A 25,790-nucleotide genomic window follows, 5' to 3' on the forward strand; every position below is an offset into this window, starting at 1 on the left:
GCCAAAGACATCTGTTTTTAGAGAAAAAGTATGGCAATGAAGTTGTTTATAAATATAGAAAGTTCTATATTTAGCTAGAAGTTATCCTTACATTAGGTGGATTAACATAGTTAAGATGGATGAACTAATTTGGTTTCAACTTTCAAGACATTAATTGACCAAATAATTTATTTATTTCAATAATCTTAAAAAAATAATAAAAAAAAAAGCTCATAGGAGAAAATTTTATAAAATGACTTTATATTTATATGCACTTTAATTTTTCGATACAAATTAATCATGTCTATTTACATATATGATATGACAATTGATATTTACGTTAAAAAAATTAAAATTCAATTAAAAATAAAAATCACACAATCTAATCATAACCTATTGTTGTATAATGGATTGGGCTGGAAAAGGAAATGCCTAGTTCTATGATTAATTTCTCCATAGCTAAATTAAGTCCAACTCCTGAGAAATGTTAATAACTCAAGTCCATTCTTTGAACCAAGTTTTTTCTTTTTGTTTAGAAACAGAGAATCCCACAAATTTCCAAATTCAAAGGGTAGGTTGCTAGGGGGGTTGATCAACTTCCCATCCCCAAATATTCATGTTTTTATGGTCCAACCACTCAACTGATAGAGTTATCTGCCATAGCAGTCAACCAGGGCATATTTGATTTGATACCCCAAATTATTTTTAACCACTTGTTTAAGCAATAAAAAAAAGACTCAGGTTCCGTGAACTTAAAATCATTTTCTTAGTCAAAATTGACTGCATTTGAACGTGAAGTGCTTGAAATGTAAAGGTCCCAAGTCCATTCTAATCCACTTGGTTTAACAAACCAGTCCTTGAAGGTTTTAATATTGAATAAAGGGGATTAAGACAGGAACATGAACTAACGTACAAAAAGAGAGACATTCCCTGGATCAAGATCCATTTGGAGAGGACTCAAACCACCAGGTTTCTTTGGACCTGCAACATTGACCCTAAACAAAGTAATTTGTGCTCCAGATTCTCCTATAAAAATGTCCAAACCATGCCATTTGGAAACCAAGTTTTTCCTTAGGGAATTTCAGGACAGACTCCAGCCTACCATGGACATGAACAGGAACGTGGAGCCTGGTTATGAATATGAAGGGATTGATGAAGATGATGTTTTCTATGCTGATATCAGAAGACGGATTCTGCTTTTGACAGCAGATGATGACGAAGATTGTCAAGAAACAAAAAGCTTCCACCCCGTCTGCAATGGCAAACCAGGATCAAACAGAGCAGTTGGTAATCTATCTTCTTCGTTACAATACGGAGGATATTTCAGTTCGTGGGAAAGCGAGAACACAGACTCAGTACCAACTTGGCTTGCAAATCTGTGGAGAAATGGCAATGGAACTGGAGTTTTTATCCCCCACATCGTCAAATCCAGAAGACACCATAGGCCAGGTATGCTCATTTCTAGATTATACGGGCAAGATTTCATTCGAAGAAACAACAATTTCTCTGATCTTCTGGTTTCAGTTTTGGTAATCAAAATGGACTGTTCTGCAATGACTAATACAGACCTTGTAACCTGCAGGAAGGATGAACAAGAGAAAACTGTACAGGCCGGCAGAGACCAAACAATCATGAACAAGCAGAAACCTGATGTGGGTTCGACAGGCTGGGAATTGTACAATCTTATTTTATAAAAATAAGATGCTGTAAATAACTTTGGCCTATCATTGATTACATCAGAATATGTAATAGGGGCTTTTACTACACCAGAATATCATGATAACAAGAATCTACATGTAAATTGCTAAAAGCACTGGTCCATTCCGATTTGAAACATTACCATAATTTGGGATACAGCCAGTACATGGAACAACTGACAAGTTAGTATAATCTATACCGTTAAATGCTTTGGGGCATTGAACTAAGTTAGCAATGCACCAAGGCCACTACTACCACCATCAATGCCTTGGATGATATGCCTCACATGTGAGATTACTACTGACAATCACAATACATTTTAAGATTCTACTTAATATACAGCGCTCTTCTCAATACTACCATTTCTGTAGGCGAATAGGCATAATTTGTTTTCCTAGGATTGCTGACAAAATTACAACCACAGCAACCAACAGTTATCTTTGGGACATATGACATCATGCTTCACCATCCCCTTCCAAGCACCTTCAATGGGTTCCAAAAGAAGGTGAAATAGCTGTACTATTCTGTGCAAAGCATTAATGAAATCAAGAAGAGCTTCATGGAATGAAAGAATATCAATTTCTAGGGCGCGCTAACCATAAAGAGCTAAGTGCCCGGAGCCGAGAAGTGTAATCACTAATAACTAGAAGGGCACGGGCTGCTTGGCGAGTAGTCAAAATTCGATGCATTTGTTGCAGGGTTTGTTGTCTCAAGAGGTCAGCCTGGAAATTGAAGCGGCACTCATTAAAACAACGACAAGCTGTTCAGTCCATAGTACTTGAGATGGGTGAGGTAAAAGTTATTTACCTGGTGAAGGAAATTCTCCAATGTGGCTAGCTTGCCCATGGCAATTGCCATCTGTCCCATATAGTCTGCAACATTTCCAGAACCAGCAGGACCCAAACATGCAGATGAAAGGGTGTCTACTAGAGATTGTTGCAGCGCTTCCATGCCTTGTGATAAGGCATCTTCAGCCTGTTGGGAGGACTGCTGCAGATTACATATGCCCATTAATTGTTGGTCTGTCAAAGGCTCAAGGTGGTTTCCAAGGATCTAAAATTCCAAGATAAAGGATTTGTCAACCAAAACAGATTTTTCAAGTAATTCAAAAGAAATCAGATTTAGATAATAGAATTAAAACATCAAACAGTTAAGCACCTTGAGAAGTTCAGATGAACGAAATCCTCCCAACCACATGAAACACCTCTCTGCAGGTGTTTTCCACATACCAGAAAGCATGTGAAATACATCAGCCTTAGCACCAATGCTTTTTAGCCTGAAAACCTCATCATAATGTGCCATGACACCCTCAACAAGAATGCGCAATTCATTATCTCCCATGTGAGAATTTACAGCAGATCTTAGGTCATTTATCAGCCGCTGATGATCGTCAAGCCAGTGAGCATAGTCCATGTCAAAGGCCAAGGCCCCTGGAAGCATAAGAAACAAATAAACCATGTGGAAAAAAAATCATCTTTTAAATAATAAAAATGAACGAGTTCTATCTATAATGATCCATACACTAGCTTTTAGCAATCAGTAGATCTCCTACCCAAACAATGAACAACACCACCACCTAAGATACAGAATAGGTTTTGACCCTTAGCATATAGAAGCAAGCCACTAATTCCATGCACCTGTACAATAGTAGAGGTATATGAGCCTCTTTATGCATGATGAAAACTTGGCTTGCCAGATATATTGTTCATAATTATCAAATACTACAATGTATTTTATCAGCTATTTTCTTTATCTACTATAATATCTCTTTCCCATCACGATGCCAGTGAATGACTTGAGGTTTGTTATATCCTTAGCCAACTAATAATGCCACTGTGAATGACTTTGGGTTTGTTATACAGCCAATATCTCCATCCCATCACGATGCCACCGTGAATGATCAAACAACACTGAACTGCCACTCAAATCAGTATTTAAAATTTCCTCACCATTTCCAGCAACTGAATGGCCATGGTCCCCAGAAAGTCCAGATGAGATAAAAATACCCTGCGTTAAAACATCAAGCTAATGAGGGACAAAAAAACTTTGGTTAATACACCAATAATGAATATGATAGCCTTTCAATTTATGGCATTAAATCAATAAGAACAAAAGAATAAAGCAAAAGAAAGTGCATTGTGAACTAGAGATTGTAAATTCCCTCCCTTAAGCCCCACCCTACAATAAACAGAACTAATTCTCATACCTGCTGTCGTGCTCTTTGAAGCTCCTGCTCTAGTTGTGTAAGCCTAAGTCGACTATTCTCAAGCTGCTGGACATATGCCTATGTAAAAACCAAAACCTATAAATGATCCAAGCATGCTTCATTGATTAACTTAGACTAACAAATTGAAGGCAGATGACAAAACAAATTTATATATATACCAGAAGGCATAAACAAATAAGTAAATAACCACAGGAAATAAAACTAGTACTTTTTCATACACATCACTAGAGTCATGCATTAGTAAAAGCACTGATAAGAGATTAAGAAACCAAAACACTTCTTCCTTTCTTCTGCCAAATGCTAACCAAGACATAGAACAACTAGCATATCAAAGAGAACCCTTATATATTTGTACAGAAGAACAATGACCTTGCAGGACAAGTAGAGGACTGTCCTGTAGACAAAAAAATGCATCTGATAACTTCTGTACAAATTCCATAAATAACAATTCGAGGCCTATCAGATCATTTGAATCTACTTATAAGTGGAGAAAAACAAAAAAAAAAGAAAGATGCCAGACAGCCCAAGAATCCCATTTATCCACCACAGAACCAGAAAAACATAATAAACAAGCGATATACACATTACTTTTTTCCTCAATCTACTCTTCCTCGCAGCTTCTCGATTCTGTGCCAGCCTACGAAGTGTCTGAAGAACAGAAAGCAAGACGCCACATAGTTAGCTTTCATATATTAAAACTGATTCCGCAAGGGCTTTCCAATAATGTTAACAACCTTTTGGTCACCAGTTTTTGGCTTGGACTCATCCACAGAATCCACGGTTATAATAGCTCCATGTCGAACACCATTAAGCTACAACACGATCAAGAACCACTATCATAAGTTAATAAAACCCAACCAAGCTAAATAATTTTAAGTAATACTTTAACAGTACTTCGATTTAAGCAACGATTCACTATCAAACTAATTGTTAAAAATTTTTATGATCTGCAACAATTCGTTTATCAAACTTCTTTGGTCAGTGAACAACAATTAACTGTCAGCCAGCAAATGTTCAAAATCAATTTAAAAGATGACCTTTGGCAAACTAGGCAGTCCTATTAATGAAGAAGTCACCATCACAATCACCCAAAAAGGAACAGAATGTTCTATTACAACTAGCAGAATTTTAGAACAAAACATGATTCTACTGTGAAGTTAAATTTCTAGCCAAATGGTGTTCCCACTGGAACAACACATGAAAGAAAGAAACAGCATAAAAAGAGTACGGATATGAAAGAAACAGGGACAAAACCTGGTTTTTATCATCATTGTCGACATCAGTAGAAGTGTCAGTCTGTTGGCTATTATCTGCGAGGCCAGAGTCAGCCCAGTTTTCAATATGGCCATTTCCCAACGAGGCACCAAACGTTGTCCCTTTCTGGTACATGAACTGCCCTGTGTCCAAACACCCCGTTCCACTTGAAACTATCTCTGTTGCCCCAATGCTCTACACCACAGCAGAAACCATTTGCATAGAGCATCAAAACAGTGCAAAATATATATACTAAAAAAAAGGTTATGTCTCTTATGTACAAAGAGTTTGGTGGGGGGTTGAGTACCGTGTTCAAGGAACCATAGTTGAAGCTATTAGCAACAACAGCAACATTGCTGGATTTTAAACTAAAAATGGAGCCTACAAGGAATTTTATAAACAGAGAAAGTAGTTAGAGATACTCTAATTTCCACAGAGCAGTTAAGAAAAGAAAAGAAAGAATACTTGGGCTTAAATCAACAGCATCATCGTGCTGAAAAGCAGAAGCGGGATGATCAAGCTCTCCAAGATCCGAGAAACGCGTCTGGTGACGGCTATTACAATCCTCTCCTCTGTTTTCAACTCAAACAGAAACGAAACAGAGATACCAAAAGGATCAGAACAAAGCATGTTCCTTTCTTTGTACTACAACAGAAACAACAGCCAACTTTCTTTCTTTTTTTCTTTTCCTTCACATATATACATATATATAAAAGTACAACTATTGCCTTGTAATCAAAGGCATGCACTTTCAACAAAAGAAAAACGAAAATGATAGCTTAATGACAAACTAAGTAAATGAACCTGAGGAAAAAAGAAGTGTGGCAAAACATGTCTGGGTTAGTAGGAGCTGCAGCTTTGAAGCTCTGCATTTTTTCTTTTTTTCTCTTTTTCCTATAAAGTGAGAGTCCGTTGCGTTCCTAAGAAAGAAAGGAAGGGAAGAAAAGGGAAGGTTGAGAGAAAGAGACAGAAGTGTGAGAAGACTCCTTGGGGAAGGATCTTTAATGGAGGAAGGATAGCGTATCAGTAGGGGTCCTTTTTTGTTTATATGAGCTTTAAAAAACACACCAGGCTTTTTTATTATTGCGTTCAGACTTGGGATTTTAGCTTCCCAATGAAACCTCACTGTTTTCCTGCATATCACTTCCCTCATTCTCTCTTTGCTGTGCGTTTGTGTCACTCTCCCCCTTCTTTACTGTCAGCTTACTCTATTAAATTTGCTTCTTCCCTGCCAAAATACTTGTCTTGCATGCTAGAAGATTGTAGCAGCAACATCTATATCTCAAATTCAGTTCATTTTTGCTCTGCTTAGTGTAACTAGAAAAGCCAGAAACTCGAAGGCAAAAAGGTTCCTTTTTTCAATGTTTCATCGTCCATTCATAAAGCTTGCAACTTGTACATTGCCTGTACGGCCCTGAGAAAAAAAGAGAGGACTTTAATTGTTGAATTCATGTAAGAGTTCACGGCATGATTTTCTTTTTGAAGATTTAATTCAAAATTCTTAAATTGAAATCTCAAATTCTGTTCATTTAGATTGTTTACAATGAATAAAAATTACTATCCCTTATGTCAACATAATCATAATTTTAGACAATGACACGTATTAATATGAAAAATATTAATATGATCAAAATAAATATTAAAAAAAATTTTTTTTTTCAAATTTAATTTTGTCAAAAGAATTCACTTATAAATAGTATATCTTTATCAATAAATTTTTGACAAATTTCTTAAAAAATACAATAATCTTTCACCTTCATATTAATTTTTGAGTTGAGTTCATAAAACCCCAACAATAACATACTAAAAAGAGTGAAATGCTAAGGGAGGTTTGGAACTTCATGAACATGCATAATAAATATATATATATATATATATATATATATATAAGTGGCTGATGATGGAAGAGAGAGTGTCCAAATTTCAACTTCCAAGCTTTTGGTGTAAATGCATGTCTTAATTTAAGAATCAGATCATATGGGCATCATTAGGAATTCATGCATGTTGAGAATAAAGTAATTAATTCAGCTTGTGTTGGAAAAAAGGTTTCAAACTCCAAAAGATGCTAATGATCGATGAATTTCATGTCAACACAAAATATGAATGGGCAGCAAAGTTATAGTACGAGTATGGGTTGTTGGGTTACAGTGGAAAAGGTTGCCCAAATCGGATTAATTATCACACTTAGGGTGAGAAAGATAAGAGATTTGCATTGTAAAAATGGTTTGGTACTGTAAGTAGAAACAAGTTTGACAATCACTTATAGATTAATAAGAGTGACCCCTAGCAATGTCGATCAAGAACATGGTTCAAAGCCATTCAACTGGATTCCTAAAGCTGCAAGTTTAGTGCCTTTGGAAAGGATATGAGCCATCGGAACAAAACCTTGATTCTCAATTATGATGACTCTAAACTATTAATTACTCAACCTGTTATTGTGAAAAGCAAATGCTAAGGAATAGGTAAAAGAAAAGCTAATATTTCTACCCTTGATGTTGGAAATTAACTATCCATTGTTTTTTTGTCAGAGCTAAGCTTAATGTCCTTGTGAATATACATGCATGGATGCGTAGAGCATAAGAGTAATATGGAATTTGCTCATGTGGGCGAATTTTCACTTGCACGCTCTGTGCAGGCGAGTGAGTAGCAAAGAGCCCACTCCCCAAGACAAGAAACGTTCAACACTTGTCTTCTCCTCTCTCTCTCTCTCACTTCAATTGATCCTCTCTGTTAGCTTTGTCTCTCTCTCTCTCTCTCTCTCTCTCCCTCTCCCTCTCCCTCTCACAGAGCTCACAGCCTGAGATGAGAGAGATGATGATATGGAAGATGGGATGATTCCCTCCCTTCTCTCTTGAGTTCGAGAGCAGGATACTGCTACTGCCTGTTTTTGGTAGTAGCCTCAGAAAAGAGCCGCTTCTACCTTTTGATTCCTTTTTCATTTTTTGTACTTCTTTTTTCTTGTTTCTGGCCACCCCTCTCTATCCCTCTCTAAAACTTTGGTGTACTGTTGCATTTAGATTCTTAAATATAGCCCTGGGGAAGAGTGTCTGCGCGGCCTGATGATGTGATGGTGATGAGATGTCATCTATAATTTAATCCCAAAACAGTAGTTCCTTGTTAGCTGAAAAAGACCAATATGAACTTTAATGAGAATCCCATTCACGATTCATTTCACGTCATTTAAACTAAAGGGTTTGCTTGAAAGCAACCGCTAGGGTATGGTAGGAGCCAACTGCTAAGGGGAGAGTGTTGTAGCAGCACTAGCAGCAGAAGAAGGCAGAGACAGAGCAGGCCTTTTATTAATTGTTTCTATTAATTAGACTTTGTTTTCTTACGGGTTTAAAATAGTATGGTAAAACATTTACTACATTGTACTAAAGTAACAATAACTGTAATAAAAAACAAAAATAATGGGGTTTGATTAATGGAGATTTCTGACAGATACTCAAGAGGAAAAAAGATTATGACGCATCCCATACGGCAATCGTACAGTTAATGACCTGCCAGGGTTTCTCTGGCTATGTCTTTTTTGGGGTGTTTGTTTATGGGGTTATGTACAATATGTGCAAGGCTTGGACTGGAAGGGAAGGGAAGGGAAGGGAAAGGCAGAGAGAGTGATAAAGAAAATGGTGTTGCCTTTTTGTTTCCTTTTTCTCTGTTGCCTTTGCCTGCAGTATCTTACCTTGCCAATCCTTCTTTCTCTTGCTCTTTGCGAATATAAAGTTACCCTTTTCTTCTGCAGGTTCAGAAATTTGCTAATTCTAGTTCAATATTCGTCCCACTTTGCACCACAATTAGCAAAATAAACAATCATGGTGTGACTGGCAAAGGTTAGGCTGAGATAGGAAGCAAGCACAGTCGAGCAATAATTGTCATACATACAAAGGAAAAGACACGTAAAAGCAAAGGAATGGAACATGCATTAGTTGCTTGAGCAGAAGCAGATATCTGCTACTCGGTTGGTTTCTCCTGTGTCTGAATGATTATTGAAACTTGAATCCTTTTCTCATAACTCACCTGCAACCATCATTCATGTTGCCACCACATACTGTAAATTCTGCACTGTTAGAGTCAACTTTTTTTAGTCATGGACCATCACACAATTCATTTTCTAGTTACAAATGGTAAGTTCTGTTTCAAGCCCAATCTGCACATCCAGGGGTTCAGTTCTTCCAATCCAATTCCTAGCTAGCTCCTGCCTCCTCCTTTGGCCCACGAGGAGCCATGACATTCTGACTAGTCACTATCAAGAAAATAATTAACAAAAAAAGTATAGACATGAAATAAATCTTTGAACAAGTAAAAACTTCTTTGCATTTTTATTAGGCATGTGAATGTTACAATCCATTTCCAAACAATACGAGTATCCCTCTACAAAACCCAAATTACCTGTTGTAACTTGTAACAAAGACAAAAGAGAAAACATATTTGGAACCTGGAAGAATAATTTAAACAGGGTATGTATCTTGCATGTGGCCATCGAGTTGGTTGTGAGACAATACTTCCCTGGCTCGTGCACTCCTATGTTGAAGACGCTGGTGCAGTGTCTCCGACATTTGGTTAAAGAACTGAGGATCCCATCTTTGGATCAAGGAAGGGTCTTCTGCATAACAGACGTATATAGATGTCACGGCGCTTTCCACAACGACCATCGCAAGACCCACCTGCAGCAAGCATTTTCCATATTTTAATGTTCAAGTACGAAAAGAAGTGTGGCAATAAGCCTGATCACAAAGATCGACTATGAGCAGTAATATAGGTTTCTGCCGAGTCTGTGAAACTAGTTTGTAACCGTGCTTTGCTCACATAAGTCTATTGGTACTTGCTACTACAAGAATAAGAAAAATATGGCAGGATAATCAAAAGAGAGCTCTGCTATCTCATAAGATTACAGACAAACTGCCAAAAGATTGAGTTTAGAAAACCAAAAAGTCTATTTTAGAAGAAGATAGAGGGAAAACTAAGGGGTCAATAGATCCAGTACTGCAAAACAAGAAAAACTCAACAAAACATTACTGCACATGAACCCTAAAACAAATTGTGAAACAAGGATTTCCAAATTGATTAGCAATGGGAATAAACATGGTTGAAGAATAGAAAATACACTAACCAAGACCATTCCCATCAACATTGCAGTCGACCCCACCATGATCACCCTGTCCCTCCAATTAATCCATGTCCAGATACCAGCACAAGTTCCAGTGATAAGCCCACCCAAAACAGTACCCATCAGCAGAACAGCACCAGAACAATCATAGGCAACTAGGGCTTCAACTCCAGTTGACTGGAATAACTCCCAGGCATCCCTTGCTGATCGGTTAAAGCCTTTACCATGAATAGCTATCTGGTAGGAACAGAGCATGCAAAACAATACTATAGTTATGTAATATTATAGGAGGTTATAGCAGAAGGAGCCTTATAGATTGCTTTGAGAAAATGCAAGACACCAACTATTCAAGTGTAAAAAAGAAGTCTTCTTCGTGGCTAAACATGTCATCCTTTTGTGTCTATAAATGTGCAATTATGACTTTTCTTCATCAGTGTGCATTTTCAAACAAGTTCTTGTAAGGAAATAGAGAGCAAAGCATGAAGCAGAACATAAAATATGTACAAGATGTTAAATATTTCCTGAGATCTGTAAAATGAATGCGACCTCATACTTGAGCAGAACACATACACTTAACAGAGGTCCCTATATATTAATGACAGGCAATGCAATAATAAGCAAAAAAGGGTTGCTTCAAAATTAAAACATTAGTGACTGATAAAGACAAGCCACTGGAGATGCTAATATGAAAAAGCTAACATACTTGAGGATTTCTCTCACCAGATATTGTGCTTTCCAGGATCATCATTGATGTAATATTGATTCATGTGCTATGAAGAAGAAGTTCTTCGATAATAGTACATTAGAGGGATTACCAATAGAAATGCATACTACCTGGACATAGGCATACTTGTTGAAAAATCGAACAAGGGTCTCCACAAGTTGAAACAAAAAATCAACACAGCACAGCAAACACTCGTTGTTGCCTATCTTTGACCGGAATCCCCTGATCTGAAATGCATTTTGAAAAGTTAAATATTGAAAACAGAAAGCGTTTATTTGAATCTTAAAAACAAAATTATTGAACCAGTTAAAGAAAAGCAAAGGCTGGTGTGCTTACCTCCCATCGCAGAGTCCGGATAGCAGCTGTGAAAAGTGACCCATAGCAAATGCTTCCGAAAGATGTTGTCACAGCATATCGTAGAGATTTCATCAATGAGTTGGGAGGCATTGATGAAGCATTTTGGCCACCATGAATAAGAATGAGAAAAACCAAACCAGACACTATAACATGTACAGTATTGCAGAGAACAGCACCTGTCCAAAATAAGCTCACAGAGAGAACCTGCCAGTAGAAATGGCATCATTACTAGTGTTAACTTAATTGACCATTTTTCTTACAGCAATCTCCTGCAATTCTCATTGCAGTAACAACAGATGGAATTAAGGGCAAAACTTGCCAGCTCACCACAAGAAGCCACCAGCGTCCAAGGTCACCCCTGCTTGAAGCCACAACACCAGCTGCTCCGAAGGACCATATACCCATCCATAAAAGCATGACTACCATAAATGCATATGCTACTCTCATAACTTCAGGAAGACTCCATACCAGCTTTACAGCTTTTTGCAAGACCAGCATTGTGAATGGAAGTCTGTCAACAGAAAAAAAAAAATCTGGTCAAGGTGGACTGCATGAGATCTGATTATCCCGAACCAGAACCATATTGCAATGAACAGAGATATATGTGGCTTGGCATGATATAAGCATGCATATGATTTCTCCAGTACCATGGCTCCAGAAAAGATGGTATTTTCATAGCAAGGTTGTTGAATGGAGTGGATAACTTGAGAAAACAATCTTATAAACATAAACAGAAAATTAATATAGAACTCTTGGTTGACTAGACATTAAAAATCCACCTGCTAAGGGTTGACTACTCAACAAATCATGAGCCAATGTGACTCATAATTGCAATTTCTATATAGTAAACTGATCCTTGTTGAGTTGATATAGTATGTGCTGATTCAATTCTATAACAATGGTATAAATCCTATGATAACTAAACAAGGCAATTTTTTAGTCAAGAAAAGAAATTTCAAACCGTGATTTAACAAACAAAGGCTCATTAAACGTTGTAATCCAAAGTTAACTTCTGTGATCAACTAAACAGTTAGTAACCTGTTGTTTAATCTCTTAACAACATCTATTGATGAATAAATACTAAATGACACGTCTCAACGTCACTTTACCAGCAAAACAAACCAACTTTAGCCCGAGTTCATACCTGTCTATAACTGAAATAACATACAAGAACTGCAGTGCGGCACCAGTTGCAAATGCCACACCCCAGAAAAACTGTTTGCACCAAAAACATAAGACACTAATCACAGCAAGGTAAGTCGTCAAAATGTGAACCGAAACCTTCATCATTTGGTTGGCACGAGAACCGAGCAACAACAACCAAGTCCATCCAAGAGCGGTCCCAACCCCACCAGCAACAGCATACTTGGGCCAATAATTCTCCGTCAATCCATTATTATTCTCCCAAACTCGGTTGGTGTATCTATCAATGTTTAGCCTATCTAATTTCTTAAACCTATTGAGCCCAAGAACCGCGAGCACAAATCCTAACCCAATCAAATGAATTATAAATATGGCTAACCAGAAAACATCACGCCAATGACGCAGATCTGGAGAAAACGTTTGCCCACCATCTATAATTCTCTGACTCCTCCCTACATTCTGAAATAAAACAATAAATTTATTACAAAAAAAAAAACGAATTCATGAGAGAGATTCAGCCGTTCACTTTCAAAATAACAAAGTGTACGGAAAATAACTATGTATTGACAATTTCATGCTAATACTAGCCTGTTAAAACTAGTGTTAAGGAAACAATTAATTGATAAAAGTTGCAGCTTTAAACTATTAGTTATTATTATAAATTAAAAATCGACACCAAAACAAAAACAATAATCATAGGAAGAAGTAGACGACAATGTAATTGAACAACTGAAGATCATGATTTTATCCCAGAAAAAAGAAAAACTGGGAAATTCGGATTATCAGTTAAATTTAAGTCAACAAGAAATATAACTTAAGGGGGGGCGGGGGGGGGGGGGGGGGGGGGTGGAACCAAGAGTTGGGGTGTTTGACTAAAAGATGGTAATTTGACTATAAATGAAGTGAAGAAGAACTGGTAGAGAAGTTGGCTGGCATTTTACCCGATCGACGGTGGCGGTGGAAGCAGAATCAGAGGAAGAGGAAGAGACGTTGGAGTCGCTCATGGCGAAGAGAGGAGACGCACTGCACTCAATTGGATCAAAGCATTGCTTTTCATTTTCGTTTCTTCAGTCAAATTCTAAATCAAAACTCGAGATTTTTCAAAGTTGAACAACAAGAACAAGCCTTGAGACTAACAAGGAAAAGAGGAATGGTCAATGGCGACGATGGATTAGGGTTTTTATTTTCTCTTTCCAAGAAGAAATTCGGTAGAAAGAAAGGGGGAAATTTTGGGAGGATTTATGAATTTTAATTATTTTATTAATAATTACTCATAACTGAAACTCAAAGAGAACGGTTAAGAAAAGTGAAGAAGCAAGGAAGTTCGGTGGGTGATTCGCGGGTTTGTTGCTTGTCTTTGGGTTGTTTTCATTGGAGGGGGAGAAGGGGGGTAGGGCGGTGGGGCCACGCGCTTCTGGACTTTCTTTGCACCCTATCTCACTTCAATTATAGTGTTGAATTCCTTGATTCATGGATTATTCCATAGAAATAATGATGAGTAAATATTCGTTAATTTTAAAGTATTTTATAACCACCATTCAACTCGTAATAAGTAATTATTTTACTATTTAAAATTTCTATAAATTCAATTATAAAATATTTTAATTTTTTTAATCGAATTAAATAATAGAAGATATCCAATCATAATTTTTTTTGTTTTGTTATTTTACTTAATTTCATTATGTAAATTTTGATTTATTTAGGGTTACATTAGAAGAACAAAACAATTAGTAAGCATATGAGGATTTCAACCCTATATATTACTATTATTACTGTTTTATTTATTATTGATTTGTTCAGTCGAGATATGATATTAAATATTTATGATAAGTATTTAGAAAAATTAAATTTTGTCATTATATTTTTAATTTTGGAACACATAAGATAGCTATGTATATATTAAATCTAATTATAGTTTCTTACTAATTGAGCCGCCGGTGTGGCTGTAGTCTCTAAGTCTATATATTTATAGTTAACAAATGCAAGTCACCGCCAAATTCTTAATAGTAATTTAAATTGGACCGTCGCCCAAAAGGGTAAAAGGTCAAACGTTTGGATCCCAGCAGCAGCCAGGGGCAGCGACACCTTCGTAAGTGGCAAGTGTCTTGCACGCTCCGCGTGTGCTGGTGGGGGGAAATTCATCATTCGAAGCTGTCGTTGTTGCTGATGCTGAATTTGTGTTTTATCCGTTTATACCGGTCGTCCTTTGTCCATTTTTCCATTGGCTGTCTGATTCAAAGGTTCTATTCTTTGAGAGTTTAGGATTCCACACGACAGAGATTGTGCTCATTCCACGTGGCAGTTGCGAACATGTCTGTCCAACTGGGATGTTCTGTTCCACCCGCTGTCTGTTCTTCCAGTGGAATTTAGCTGTGCTCTCGCAACATGTCCCTCTTCTTTTCGCCTTTTAAACAAATCTGTGTCTCGACTTAAATTGATTCTCTCTGTCGACCCTTTTTGGTGAGAACGAACTCAAAATTAAAGTTTGAGAGGAGAAAAATTTCAACTATTAAAGTAAAAATAAAAATTCGGATCAATGAAATTAAATTCTTCATTTCGAAACAATTATCTTACATTTCTAAAGAAAAAACGTAAAACAATTTTTTAAAATTAAATCGTTCATCCTCTTTTCTTATGTCTTCATCTCTTGATCCTTTCCTTCTTCGACCTTCTCGGTTCTCTTTCTACAAAATAATTTGTTTTAGATTCAAAATTCTTCCGACAACCTAATATTGAATAATCTTTTTATGAATTTGGATTGAATCTTGAAAATGAATTGGGATTTTGATTAATTAAGTTGGTGCTAGTTCCATGCATTGGTTTAAGGCATTAAGCCTACTTTGATTCCAAGTCTTGATTCCATAGAAAGAAGCGTGACCTTTTAATTCTAAAATACACTTGCCACTTAAACTACTTAAAAAAAATACGTAAATTTATTTTTAAGTTATTATTAAATCAAACTTTCAGATGATTTTTTATTTTAAAAAAATAAAAAATAATAACAATCACATTACATAATTAAATTTAGTCAACAATTGAACATCTAATAACAAACAATGAACACAAAAAGCAAACAACTCGAATCCATCATAATCTTGCAAATCAAGTAATTTCAAGCGTAATCTCGAATCCATCATAATCTTGCAAATCAAGTAATTTCGAGCGTAATCGTATTAAGATAACAATGGTATATTGATATAATTATATCTCATTGACCTAATCGACAAACAATTTATTTATTGTTTTTCATTAGCTTGTTCCCATGTATGTAATAGCCTTGGGTTCACATACTAATTAATGAACATTGAAGCCCGTGACTAACCATAGAAAATTATTAATTTTTATTTTAAAATTCAACCTAATATATTGAATTTGTATGGGTGAAAATTGTTTCCACTTTGGGGCAAATGCCATGAAAGAACACGTGAACATTGTACCCATCGAATAGTCCAATATTTGTCTTCATAGAAACCAAACACAACAAAAAAGGGAAAAAAATAATTATATACATAATTATCAATAAAAATAAATGAAAGTAAGTTCAAGCCTAGAACGAATAAGGCTAAGGCCAACGGGAACGAGTAATTAATGTACACACATGCAAAACTCTTCTCCATCAGAGAATGAATTGTTAAGAGAAAGCTTAAATCAAACCATTGGCATAAAACAATAAATCTAAGATCTAAATTTATTCACGTATTCTTTCGAATATTGTACAGAATAATTCTAAACATGATATAAAAATAATACAAAATTCAACGAGTTTAAGTTCTAGATGATCAAATTTCATACATGATAATTAGGTGCTTTAAATGTGTTAAACTCTCTTTAACTCATTTAAAACTAATTAAACCCATATAATGAATCAAGATATGGTGCCAATCCAGATATATCCGACTCAAATAACTCTTTTAATCGAAATTTTAATAAATTTTCAATCATGTTGTATTCATATTTATCTGTATGATTATTATTATTATCTTTATATTTATATGATATAATAAAAACATGTAAACATGAATTCTTGATTTGCTTACACGTAGATTTATCTGATTTTAACAAATATATAAGAATAATAAAAAAAAACAAAGAATCTGATCCAGCCATGCAAGCACTGAGACCCATACTAAATTATCTTTGATTAAATAAAAAAAAAACTATTTGTAACGGTAATACTGTCAACATACTCTTTTAATCCTCCAAGGTCTGTCCACTGTTCCCCTCGTACATCCAATTAATTTACTATAAACAGACACCGTCACCGCTTGCCTGGTCCCACCTCATCACGACACTAGATGGCTAAAATCTTGACAATTATTGAATATATGTGAAATGGGCCCACGCCGATTTCCCAAACGGTAAAAGTCCCCTTTTCACCAAGGTGAAAACAGTAAAAAAAGAAATGGTCAAAAAGTTAAAAAGGTTTTCCCGTTTAATTTTTTTTTTAACATTTGTCGGGCACGAATTCTACGAGGGAGTTACCGAGATCGAAACCGACACGTGTTCCCTGTTGCTGCACGTTCCCAATGATTGATAGCGACGAGGACGTTGGCGCAAACGCGAAGCAGAAGGTTCCCTCGGAGTCGACCGGTATCAGGTAATTCTTAGCCGGTAACGGTAATACTTGTCCTTCGGGGAAATGAAACGACACCGTCGGCACATCCACGCTGCTCCTCTTCGACAAATCGTAACACGTGTCAAACAACGCTACGCTATCTGTTGACGGCAGGTTCTTTGTCCCCTTAACGAAGGCGTCACGGAGAATATCGTAGGTGTCGCTCTGCAACCGAGTCACGGCGGTCCCCGAGTCGATGATAGTCCCGCCATTACCTGACTCGTCCATTTGGAAAGCTGACTGAGGAATCGGAAGCAACTCGCCACCCACACTGATTCCGGTTAAACCGAGATAATAAAACGTGTCCAATTGGTGATTACGAAGCAGCGGAGCTTTAACGGCGTTGGGTGGGAGAGCCGAGTCGAATTCGAGAGTCGACGCTGAGTCAGAATCACGATCTACCAGACAGTAAGAGAAACTACTTGCATTAAGCTGAGAAGAAAAGGATAGCGGGCCGCCGCCGAGACCAAGTAAGCCAGCCGCCCCAACGAACAAGCCTTCGTTATTATGGCCGCAACCGATGGCTACATTATCCACAGAAGCCGAGCCGAGGGTGATGGTTTCTGTGACGAAGTCACCGACGGTGTAAGAGCCGTCACCGTAGGAAACCTCGTAGAGACAGGTGTCGTTTCGACATTCGGACGTGTCAAGGTACTTGCATTGTTGAGTTTCGCAAGACAGAGGCGAGTAAGTAGACGATGAAGACGGCTCGAAAATTGGGTCGGCTTGTTGGTAACAATCGGCACAGGGAGCGCATTGTACCCAGTTGACGTCACTGCCGGTGTCGAGTACCATATAGACTTGACTCGGTGGTTTCCCGATTCCAACTCGGGAAAAGTACTCACCACTGCCTTGGCTCGAACCCGACACAATCGGACCTTCCATTTCCTCTGCGCTGAACTCCGACCCAATATCAAGCGGTTCAAGATCCGACCTTGAAATGCCATTGACAGCCAGATCTAACCGAGTGGTGAGTGATCTGACTCGGCCCGAGTCACGCTTGAGTCGTGATAAAGTTAATGACTTGTAATCAAGGTGGGAGCTTTTATGAACAGAAGCTCTCGAATAAACCTGAAGGGAAAGCAAAGAGGAAGATGAAGCCGAGAGGCTTTGGTCTACTGGGCTAAACGCTGGTTTCTTTGTGGGGTCAAATGAGAAGACATTTCTGGTTTTCTCAAGTGCTTCAGCAACATCAAGAACCGTCGTCGGCAGGTGGCTCTGCGGCAAGCTTCGAGAGCAGCCAACAAATGGAGCTGTAAAGAAGAAACCTGCGAAGAGAACCCAGAAAAAAAACCCCATTTTTTTTTGAGCAAGAGAGGAAGTGTGAGGAAGCTAGGGGGAAACTTTGGTTGGCTTTATCGAGAGTAGAGAGTGGGGAAGCTTTGAATGGGATCTAAAAAAGGAAAAGTAGGGCAAGTATGTATTTGTGTTACCAACGCAAAGCTTGATTCTTTTTACAAGGTGATTTGTTCTTGTGGCTGGGAGGGGGTCATTATCTTTGCGTGGTTGTCAATGTTGGATTTTTATCCAAGCCATCCTGTTAATAAGCAGGATTTAGAGGCTTTCCTTTTTTGAACTTGCTTTTGCTCATCTGCTCTTTTGACCATCCATGGAATCCATGTTGCTCTGTGGGACCACTGTTTCTCTTTGTTTCTTTATCAGAATGGTATCATGAGGTCCGTGACATTGATAGCTAAAAGCCATAGACTTGGGGTTCCACACAACAAGTTGAATTGTGATAATTTTCCCATGCATTTTCGTAGCCATGATTATGGTAGCAAGTTGGCGGGGGTCACATGGGAAATTGGCAATGATTTGAGCGTGGGGTCAATGGCTAAAGGCTCAAGACATAAACCAAACCTAACCTTTTTAATTAGTACATATAATAAATAAACGATCCCAATCAACTAGAAGCTAGACCCACGAGCCAAAGTCAGCCAAAGTTGAAAGCAGACAAGGAACTTGTTGCATTATCCCAATCAACTGGCTAGCTTTGTCCGCATTTTCAGAGAGACGACAAACTCAAGCCACAGGTCACGGCTGTGACACTGTTTGATTGTCCAGCGAGAGCCAGAGGAGAACAGCAGCTAGTTCAGGGCCAACATGGACTTGAGGAAGTGCAGTTGGTTAACACTAAACACTTCGGATGACATGAAGAACAAGACACTAAATAAGAAAACCCCCGCAGCTTTCGCCATGATTTCATGCACCATGTTGACCCTTCCTCGTCGACTGCTAACTGCTATGCTGTGAATTCCTCTAGCTTGTCTGACTATGAACAATAATCAATCTTACCGCATTATCAGCAAATACTAAACTGGATAATTTCAGGTACGATACCATAATAAGATATCAACATGATAATTACATACTTAGAATATAATCTGATTAAAACTCCTAGATTGGATTTGCTAATTTATATCTAGATTTATATTAAATTAGATTAGACTAAAATTTAATTTAAATATTATCCTCCAAATCAAATTAAATCACTCCATTTCTAAAACACCAAGTTGATAATTAAGAATCTTTTCCATTTCTCTAAACTATTTTTTATAAATTTTAAGATTTACTTAAACTTAATTTACAGAGTTTAAGACTTAAAACGCACACAACATTTATTCTTTGCATAAATGGCCTGCCTGTCTATACTTGGGAGGGTCACAGGGTCCAGGTCCACAAATTCCCAACTCTTCTTTGCTGCCTTGGGCTTTCTATTTCTAGCCCAATTAATTTATGTAAGTATTAAGAGATTTGTTTATGGCACAATTGTTATGGATATTGAAATTTATTCTAAAAAAAAATTGTCTTCTTTTAAAAGAATAAATAGATGATAAAACAAATAAATAATTACTTGGTTTATTGAATTTAATTTATCTTTAACATAAAGATTTGAGCATGGGGTTGGGTCGAAAATATAAATATATGAGATTATCGGTATTATTATATATTTGTTTAAGAAAAATTAAAATCTCATTAAATAAATACGAAATTGAATTATATACACTTCAATTAACATGTATATAAAGAAAAATTTTCACAAATATTGTGATTTTTTGTACCTTAAACGAAAAAAAAAATAAAATATTTTTTAAATGAAATTTAGTAAAAAGCCACGTCAGCATGCATAAAAACAAAAGCGAATCGGAGTTGTGGGGTACGCGACAAAAACCTAGCGTGAGCTTAACGCCATCACAACGTGCCGCTGAATCTAAAACTCTCCCCATCCAATCAGATCTCTTCCCTCTCCGTGACATTCCCTTATTCTAGGAAGTGAGCAACACGCACCAAAAAGCAAACTCTCTTTCTACGACGCGTTTTTTTTTTAATTTTTTATTTTATCCACATTTGAGCTGTGTATTTATGGTTGTGTCATCGTCGTCTCTGCTGAGTGGCTCATTTAGAAATCCCAGCGATTTAGCCCGAGTCGCAAACTCAGAAGCTTCAATTGGACTCAGAGGGGGAGAGAGAGAGAGTAGAAAGTCAACACCAAAAGAAGAACAAGCAAACACTTTGTATTTTCTGCGGGAACATAGGATCTCTCTTTTCAGCCCTCTCTGCAATCATGAGCTCGCTTGTGCAAGTAAGAAATTTGATTAGGATAAATTAAAGACTTTCTTTTTTGTTCTGATTTAGTTTTGATTTGTGTTGATTAATCATCAATTGTTTTTATTGGTTTTTGAAAGGGCTTTTCCAAATCTCTGGCGATGACCGTGCTATCGGAGATTGGCGACAAGACGTTCTTCGCTGCAGCGGTTAGTTAAAGCTTATATTTTGATATTGATTTTCTTTCTTTTTTGTTTGGTTAAATTATATTTATGAGACTGGAAGTTTTCTTTATTTAATATTGATTTGAAAAGGACTTGAAATCAAAATTGAATTGTAGATGGTGTCAATAATGAACAATTACCCTACTTCAACTTCAATTGAGCTTGTTTACAAATCCATTTTTCTTTTCTTTTTTTTTCAATTGATCATGTTCTAAAGGGAAGTTAAAACTAGTTAGCTAGAGATTTTAAACATCTGCTTATCACATATTTGATTGGATTATAAATTTTTGAAAGGCTGCTAAAAGAAAAACGAAATGTTTTGGGGGTGAAATTTTATGTTTTGATTGTTATTTAAAAGAAGAAGAAGAAAAAAAGAGATTATGTTTATATGGATGAATTTTGAATGAAAAACTGGAGTTCAGCTACTTGATAGGGGATTCCCCAGATGGCACACTTGCATAGGAATAAATTCTCCATTCTGTTATTTAATATTCCACCATGTCATGCTGAATCCTGTTTGTTTCTTAAATTTAGCCCAAAAATTACCTGGCTGGTTGGTTTCTGTGGCTTTACATGGGGTACCCGCATTCTTGTATCACCCTTCATTGATTATTCAGGACATGAAGTCTTTGTTTAGACTCACAGGAATAACCTTTTCTAAGCAACAATGGTATCATTAGCTGAATGCTTTGTGGTAAAACTTTCTCTCGTATGAGTGTTGAATATATGGATCCTAATAATCAACTGGTTTTTTTAGAATAAACTTGTGGATGAATTTCTTAAATGACAATACACGGTTATTCTCATTCATGAGGTTAATAACTTTGATATTGGTAGTTAGTGCAGCTTCTTTGACTTTAACTGTGGTGATTATTCATGTGTTTATCATCGTAACTCAAAGTTACTGCTTTAACCTAAGCAAGCCTTGTATATGAAAGAAGAAAGAGAGCATAGATTGTTTTGAAACTGACAACTTTGCACGTGGTTTAAGCTGTAGAAAGCTAATGAGTCTTTTGCTGATTCTTGGACTGGACAGATATTTTGTTCAAACACATGATGTTATGAGAGTGTGAATTTTTCACGAATACATCTTTTATTTGTCAGAAAGAACCTGTTTAATTTTGTAGCTTTAATATATCATGTTTTTATGCTTCTTCTTTAGGATATACTTTAATACCAGTTTGACTGCATTTTTCCTGCTATAGCTTGACTGCATTATATTTTAAATTCTTTCATTTAACTTGTTTCAAGATCTTGGCAATGCGTCATCCAAGGAGACTTGTCTTGTCAGGATGCCTGGCATCTTTAGTTGTAAGTGATTTTCTTTTACTTCTTTTTCCACTCAGCCATTTCATTCAGGTTCATTATATTAACTATTTTTATTATTCTTCTTTAGCCTTACCGTTATTTGTAATATTTCTGATCTTTAGGTGATGACTATTCTTTCTGCTGTTGTTGGCTGGGCTGCTCCAAATCTTGTAAGTGGTCTGATTGCTGTTTGAGAAAGGCTTCTTCTTTGTGTGGGTTGATTTTAATTTCTTTTAAAGGACCTGAACAATCACACTAAAGGCATGTTTTTATTAATTCCAAGCAATATCTAGTGAACTAAGCTGTTTTGGTCATTTTTGCTTGGGAAAATTGCCAACTAGGAAGAAAGGAGGGTAACTATGTGTTAGGATGAGAGCTGAATTGAATTCAACTTGATTCATTCCAATTTTGTAAAGTTACATCTTATGAAATGCACTGGAGATACTTCAGCGTGGAATTAGTTTTGCTACTTATAGCTATATGAAATGCCTTAATATTGGTCCTGCTGCTATCTGTGATACAATATAGTCCTCCTGGCATCCATACTGTTTAAATTCTTATGCGGTTCTTACTTTTTAAATTCTTAGTCTAAGTGAACCCTGTAATAGCTGCTATAGTGTATACTTTTATCAGTAACTGTGATTTTGTTGTACTCTAGTGTGCAAAAGTGTGAGGCCCTTTGTTCTGAACATACGTTAAAGCTCAGTCTGCTTGGATGATTAATTTAATCGAATTTAATTATGTACCACACAGTCCTATACATGTAACAATTTTAAACTTGTGTGAAACAGGCTCTCATTCTCTCCTTGTATGATTTCAAATTATGCAGATCTCTAGGAAATGGACTCATCACATAACGACAGTGCTGTTCTTGGTATTTGGGCTGTGGTCTTTATGGGATGGATTTAGGGAGGATGGGTAATGCTTTCTCTTATCTCTTTAGTCTTTTCCATTACTCTTATTATCATATGCAAGGGCATGACTTCTATTTATCATGCTTAGGTAGGTTAAGCTTTTGTTTTACTTTAAATTGATCATTTTGTGATCTATGTTTCCACACCAGGGAGGCTGAAGAATTGGCTGAAGTTGAAGCAAAACTGGTAGGGTTTTCCCTTCTAATGAATTTCCTGATGTTTAACTTGACATTTTTTTTTACCAAAAAAAAAATATTAACATTATTTAAACTTTGCTTTATTGGTGTCATTAGGATGCTGACTGGAAGGCTAACACAGGAACAGTCAAGGAGGGCAATAAGGTACAGCAACAACAAGCATATTTCACATAATGAGATAGTGTTATCTCCATAGACATGTTTTCTTTCAATGTTGAACTTATTTGGTTAGAATATCAAAACACATTTGATTTACTAATAGGACATAAATTTCCCACTACTTTCCTTGAGGGTGTATCGGGCATACAACTAGAGCTCGCAAACATGACCGAACCTGAAAGACCTATCAAACTTGACCCAACCTGAATTGCCTCTAAAAGTCAACAACCCGAACCTCAATTGATCTGAAACTTAATCGAATCAAACCGACCCTAATTAATGATTATGTACTTTATTGGTCTTGTTCAATGAATTAGCATATCTGTTCCATGATAAAAGTCATTATGTACTCATGTTAGTGGTGATAGTTTTATTTGTGATGTGCTTCTGAATTCATGACCTGCATTATATTCGATATTCTCAAGTTATAGTTCTCAATAATTAAGATTCTGAAGGTTGAAAGATTCTGAAGATATTCAACTGTTTTCTATGTTCCCAGGCTGATGATGAATTGAAGAAGGAGAGGCGGCCATTTCTCACACAGTTCTTCTCTCCTATATTTCTGAAGGTTATAATTTCTAAAACTTATTAATTTTAAACTTGATAAGCCTGCGTTTACTCAAACAATTTGACAGTACCTATTTTGCAGGCATTTTCCATCACATTTTTTGGTGAATGGGGTGACAAGAGCCAGGTAAATTTTTATCTCATGAACTGCATATTTCTCTTTCTTTTGAAACAAGTCACTTTTGCGTCTTCATTATTTTGGACTGAGTAGTTTATGTCTTGTCAGCTCGCTACCATTGGTTTGGCTGCAGAAGAGAACCCGTTTGCTGTAGTTCTTGGTGGCATTGTGTAAGTTATACCTTTTGATATCTCCATGTAATTACTGAAGCAATGCTATTTCCTTCCTATTTTGAAACCACTCTGTATATATGTTCTCATAATTGGTTTCTTTTGTATATATACTGATTAGTATTGTTTCCCTTTTTCCAGCGGACAAGCATTGTGCACCATTGCTGCTGTCCTTGGAGGAAAGAGCTTGGCATCTCAAATATCTGAGAAATTTGTAATCCTGATCCATTCTTTTCTTTTTACCCTCATGCCACTGTGGTTTGCACATTAATCTCTTGAGCAACTTGTAAAACCAAGTTTTTATCATTTTGATGCAGGTTGCGCTCTCGAGTGGAGTTCTTTTCATTGTTTTCGGAATCCAATCCTTCCTCTCAACTGTAGAGTCTTGATGACTTACCGGTGGTTAGTGCCTATTTTGATGTCCAGAAAATATGTTCATTAGAGTAGGGGTGTGGGGGATGCCTTTTATTGTTTTAACACTTAGGGGAAGGCTTCCGATGAATACCTTGATATTTCACATTCACATAAAGCTACTGAATATTCTGAAATCAAAATTGATCCGCTGTTTTGGTATTTCATAGATAATGGTTTTTATACCTCTTATATTCTCATTCCAGGCCAGGCATAGCGTTCTTTCTCTCTCTCTCTCTCTCTCTCTCTCTCACACACACACACACACACACACATGCGTGCACAGACTGATGCATGACAGCACACACGTCAACCACCCCTCATCCTTTTCACTCTCCCCTTGTAGTACCCACACATGCAAATGTACCAATATCATTGAGAGTAGAGTATGGGAGCCTAGTTAGAAATGACTAGTATTGTCTTGGAATTATAGTGTTTTTGCCTGCCCACAAGCACTACCGCATGCTCACATGCATATCCTGTTGTTGAATGCTTCCCAGTGTATAGTCTGTGATAATCACTTTGCCTTCTGCCCATTGTGTTGCAAACAGGGATCGCAAACAGGTTAGCTAACAAATTTCACATGTTGACATTCTCGTTTTCCAAATTCATGGAGTATGATTGTGCACAAGTGCTAATTCTGAAGTGAACTTCTATAAGGAGTTTAAAAAATAATATTCAAAGGATTGAAACCTATGTGATGTTGGCAGCACCTTTGGCCATGCCAATGGTTTCTACTTTGTATTTTATCTGACTCTCATTGCTGTATTTTTTCTTAACTGTTTAACCATCTTTGGATACCTTACCAAACGGGATTCTTTTATCCATTTCGTTACTTAATGGGATCTTTTTACTATCTTTGGAACTAATATGATGCATGGTGGGATACTTGAACAACTCGGTCAAATCAGGCAAACTGGTTCAATTGCTGTTCATGATCTGATAAAATGGAAAGTAACAATTACTGTAAATGGTCTGACCCTTGTAAATAAAATCTCGTATCTGCTAAAGTTGAGATATTCAACGACAAGTAAATTTAGTTATGATAAAAAATCATGAAGACCTTCGTGCC

The 25,790-nt window shown here is 36.8% G+C and overlaps 5 protein-coding genes across 6 annotated transcripts; 2 read left to right on the forward strand and 3 right to left on the reverse strand.

Annotated features, from left to right (window-relative positions):
* Positions 1-897: 897 nt before the first annotated feature.
* LOC18610522 (uncharacterized) lies at positions 898-1,703 on the forward strand. Its single transcript, XM_007046217.3, has 2 exons — positions 898-1,428; positions 1,562-1,703. The coding sequence occupies exons 1-2, from the start codon at positions 1,014-1,016 to the stop codon at positions 1,612-1,614; spliced, it is 468 nt and encodes a 155-aa protein (XP_007046279.3). The 5' UTR covers positions 898-1,013; the 3' UTR covers positions 1,615-1,703.
* Positions 1,704-1,780: 77 nt separating this feature from the next.
* On the reverse strand, positions 1,781-6,196 carry LOC18610523 (transcription factor TGA2.3). Of its 2 annotated transcripts, XM_007046218.3 has the most exons (12): positions 5,963-6,196; positions 5,624-5,730; positions 5,466-5,539; positions 5,159-5,353; positions 4,639-4,716; positions 4,493-4,552; positions 3,884-3,961; positions 3,627-3,684; positions 2,836-3,107; positions 2,485-2,730; positions 2,275-2,399; positions 1,781-2,160 (listed from the first exon to the last, which is right to left on the reverse strand). In XM_007046218.3, the coding sequence occupies exons 1-12, from the start codon at positions 6,028-6,030 to the stop codon at positions 2,133-2,135; spliced, it is 1,389 nt and encodes a 462-aa protein (XP_007046280.3). In that variant the 5' UTR covers positions 6,031-6,196; the 3' UTR covers positions 1,781-2,132. The 2 variants fall into 2 exon arrangements, with proteins under 2 accessions (XP_007046280.3, XP_017971464.2); XM_018115975.2 differs by having other exon boundaries at positions 1,781-2,399.
* Positions 6,197-9,448: 3,252 nt separating this feature from the next.
* Positions 9,449-13,836, reverse strand: LOC18610524 (Plasma-membrane choline transporter family protein). Its single transcript, XM_018115974.2, has 7 exons — positions 13,431-13,836; positions 12,491-12,948; positions 11,674-11,857; positions 11,326-11,550; positions 11,100-11,216; positions 10,269-10,502; positions 9,449-9,822 (listed from the first exon to the last, which is right to left on the reverse strand). The coding sequence occupies exons 1-7, from the start codon at positions 13,491-13,493 to the stop codon at positions 9,607-9,609; spliced, it is 1,497 nt and encodes a 498-aa protein (XP_017971463.2). The 5' UTR covers positions 13,494-13,836; the 3' UTR covers positions 9,449-9,606.
* A 2,763-nt stretch (positions 13,837-16,599) lies between these two features.
* Positions 16,600-18,658, reverse strand: LOC18610525 (Eukaryotic aspartyl protease family protein). The gene has a single exon (XM_018116439.2). It carries the CDS (start codon positions 18,401-18,403, stop codon positions 16,934-16,936), a length of 1,470 nt encoding a protein of 489 aa, XP_017971928.1. The 5' UTR covers positions 18,404-18,658; the 3' UTR covers positions 16,600-16,933.
* A 1,835-nt stretch (positions 18,659-20,493) lies between these two features.
* On the forward strand, positions 20,494-25,587 carry LOC18610526 (GDT1-like protein 4). Its single transcript, XM_007046223.3, has 13 exons — positions 20,494-20,687; positions 20,791-20,859; positions 22,126-22,185; positions 22,305-22,352; positions 23,012-23,100; positions 23,246-23,282; positions 23,390-23,437; positions 23,952-24,020; positions 24,102-24,146; positions 24,246-24,307; positions 24,449-24,521; positions 24,625-24,709; positions 25,270-25,587. The coding sequence occupies exons 1-12, from the start codon at positions 20,670-20,672 to the stop codon at positions 24,694-24,696; spliced, it is 690 nt and encodes a 229-aa protein (XP_007046285.3). The 5' UTR covers positions 20,494-20,669; the 3' UTR covers positions 24,697-24,709; positions 25,270-25,587.
* The last annotated feature ends 203 nt before the right edge of the window (positions 25,588-25,790 follow it).

The sequence above is a fragment of the Theobroma cacao genome, chromosome 2 (assembly GCF_053813885.1).
Source record: "Theobroma cacao isolate CCN51 chromosome 2, ASM5381388v1, whole genome shotgun sequence".
Lineage (NCBI taxonomy): Eukaryota > Viridiplantae > Streptophyta > Magnoliopsida > Malvales > Malvaceae > Theobroma > Theobroma cacao.

Coding starts and splice junctions, on each gene's coding strand:
- LOC18610524 (XM_018115974.2), bottom strand. CDS start 13,493: ATGAGCGACTCCAACGTCTCTTCCTCTTCCTCTGATTCTGCTTCCACC. Junction 12,949..13,430: donor CCACCGCCACCGTCGATCGG/GTAAAATGCCAG, acceptor GTTTTATTTCAG/AATGTAGGGAGGAGTCAGAG. Junction 11,217..11,325: donor TCCGGACTCTGCGATGGGAG/GTAAGCACACCA, acceptor AATGCATTTCAG/ATCAGGGGATTCCGGTCAAA.
- LOC18610522 (XM_007046217.3), top strand. CDS start 1,014: ATGTCCAAACCATGCCATTTGGAAACCAAGTTTTTCCTTAGGGAATTT. Junction 1,429..1,561: donor CAGAAGACACCATAGGCCAG/GTATGCTCATTT, acceptor TGTAACCTGCAG/GAAGGATGAACAAGAGAAAA.
- LOC18610526 (XM_007046223.3), top strand. Junction 20,860..22,125: donor AGACGTTCTTCGCTGCAGCG/GTTAGTTAAAGC, acceptor ACTTGTTTCAAG/ATCTTGGCAATGCGTCATCC. Junction 22,353..23,011: donor GCTGGGCTGCTCCAAATCTT/GTAAGTGGTCTG, acceptor CAAATTATGCAG/ATCTCTAGGAAATGGACTCA.
- LOC18610523 (XM_007046218.3), bottom strand. CDS start 6,030: ATGCAGAGCTTCAAAGCTGCAGCTCCTACTAACCCAGACATGTTTTGC. Junction 5,731..5,962: donor CACACTTCTTTTTTCCTCAG/GTTCATTTACTT, acceptor AGTTGAAAACAG/AGGAGAGGATTGTAATAGCC. Junction 5,540..5,623: donor TGCTGTTGATTTAAGCCCAA/GTATTCTTTCTT, acceptor AATTCCTTGTAG/GCTCCATTTTTAGTTTAAAA.
- LOC18610525 (XM_018116439.2), bottom strand. CDS start 18,403: ATGGGGTTTTTTTTCTGGGTTCTCTTCGCAGGTTTCTTCTTTACAGCT.